At 70.0% G+C, this 1,685-nt stretch overlaps 1 protein-coding gene across 1 annotated transcript in view; it reads right to left on the bottom strand.

The window, feature by feature from the left end:
* Positions 1-454: 454 nt before the first annotated feature.
* The window catches only part of LOC113980799 (chromodomain-helicase-DNA-binding protein 3-like), a gene marked incomplete at its 3' end in the record, with an annotated part of 1,608 nt that continues 377 nt past the window's right edge, over positions 455-1,685 (bottom strand). Inside the window, exons 2-3 of the mRNA XM_027708018.1 lie at positions 647-785; positions 455-520 (exon numbers count right to left, since the gene is read on the bottom strand). Coding sequence (XP_027563819.1) covers positions 455-520; positions 647-785 — 205 coding nt within the window. The remainder of the gene's footprint in view (positions 521-646; positions 786-1,685) is intronic.

Raw genomic sequence — 1,685 nt, 5'->3', positions numbered from 1 at the left:
GACATGGGATGGTGGCATTGGGAGCATGAGGAATGGGGACATGGGGGCACTGGGAACTGGGATGGGGGCTGAGGGACACTGGGGATGGGGGCACTGGGGGCACTGGGAGCAGGGGGATGGGGGCACTGGGGGCACTGGGAGCAGGGGGATGGGGGCACTGGGGATGGGACAGGGGGACACAGGGCGCTGGGAACAGGGGGACGGGAGCACCAGGGCACTGGGAGCACTGGGAACAGGGGAATGGGGGCACACTGGGGATGGGGACATGGGGACAAGGGTGGGGACCCCTCAAGACAATCCAAGGGCTCGGGGACCCCCCCCGGCCACCACCACTGAGCCAGGGCAGGGACCACCGAGGGCCTCGCTCGGGGGGACAGACGGACGGACACCCGCGGGCTCGGGGACCCCGGGTGACAACTCGGGGACCCTCGGGGACACTCGGGGGGGGTCTCACCGTGCGCGGGGGCCGCGCCTGTCCCCGGGGGGCCGCGCTCCCGGCCCAGGCCGGCGGCGCCGGGGGCTGCAAGGAGAGACGGGGAAGGGGGGACGGACACGGGGACGTCACCCGGAGTCCCCAACGCCGTGGGGAGGGGAGGTGGTGGCACCCAGGGGGACACTTGGGGATACGTGGGAGGGACACACTCACCCTTCTTCTTCTTGCGCCCGGGGCGGCCCCGTTTGAGCTTCTTGAGGCGGGTGGTGGGGTCGGGGCGGGGGGTGGCCCCCAGGACCCCCCCCGGGCTCTCGGCGTCCGACTCCTCCTCGGCCTCCCCGGCGTCCTCGCTCTGCTCGGGGACAGAAGGGGACACGGGTCACCAGGGGACACCAGGGGACACAGGTCATTAAGGAACACCAGGGGACATCAGGGGGGACAGCAGGGACACGGGTCACTAGGGGACACCAGGGGACATCAGGCGGGACAGCGGGGACACGGGTCATGAGGGGACATCAGGGGATAGTGGGGACACAGGTCACCAGGGGACATCAGGGGACACCAAGGGACACCAGGGGACACGGGGGACACAGATCATGAGGGGACACCAGGGGACATCAGGGGGGACAGTGGGGACACAGGTCATGAGGGGACACCGGGGGACACCAGGGGGCACGGGGGACATCAGGGGATACCAGGGGACACAGGGCACAAGGGGACACAGGTCACGAGAGGACACCAGGGGACACGGGGGACACCAGAGGACACAGGGCACGAGGGGACACCAGGGGATACCAGGGGACACCAGGGGACACGGGGGACATCAGGGGGGACAGCGGGGACACGGGTCACGAGGGGACACGGGGGACACCGGGGGACGCAGGTCATGAGGGGACACGGGGGTGGAGGGGCACCCTGTCCCCAGTGTCCCCATGTCCCCAACCCCAGTATACCCAATGCCCCTGTCCCCAGTGTCCCCATGTCCCTGGGTGTCCCCATCCCCAGTGCTCCCAGTGCCCCCTCCCCTGTCCCCCAGTGTCCCCTCCAGTGCTCCCAGTGCCCTCACCCTGTCCCCCCAGTGCTCCCAGTGCCCTCACCCTGCCCCCCAGTGCCCCCCCAGTGCTCCCAGTGCCCCCTGTCCTGCCCCCCAGCGCCGCCCCCCAGTGCTCCCAGTGGGGACCCACCGAGCTGCTCTTCTTGCGCTTCCCTCCCAGTACTCCCAGTTTGATCTTGAGCGGTGCCATCTTCCTGC

Source organism: Neopelma chrysocephalum, unplaced genomic scaffold, assembly GCF_003984885.1.
Source record: "Neopelma chrysocephalum unplaced genomic scaffold, ASM398488v2 Primary Assembly neopelma1_95239, whole genome shotgun sequence".
Lineage (NCBI taxonomy): Eukaryota > Metazoa > Chordata > Aves > Passeriformes > Pipridae > Neopelma > Neopelma chrysocephalum.
This window is presented reverse-complemented; position numbering and strand designations above follow the sequence as displayed.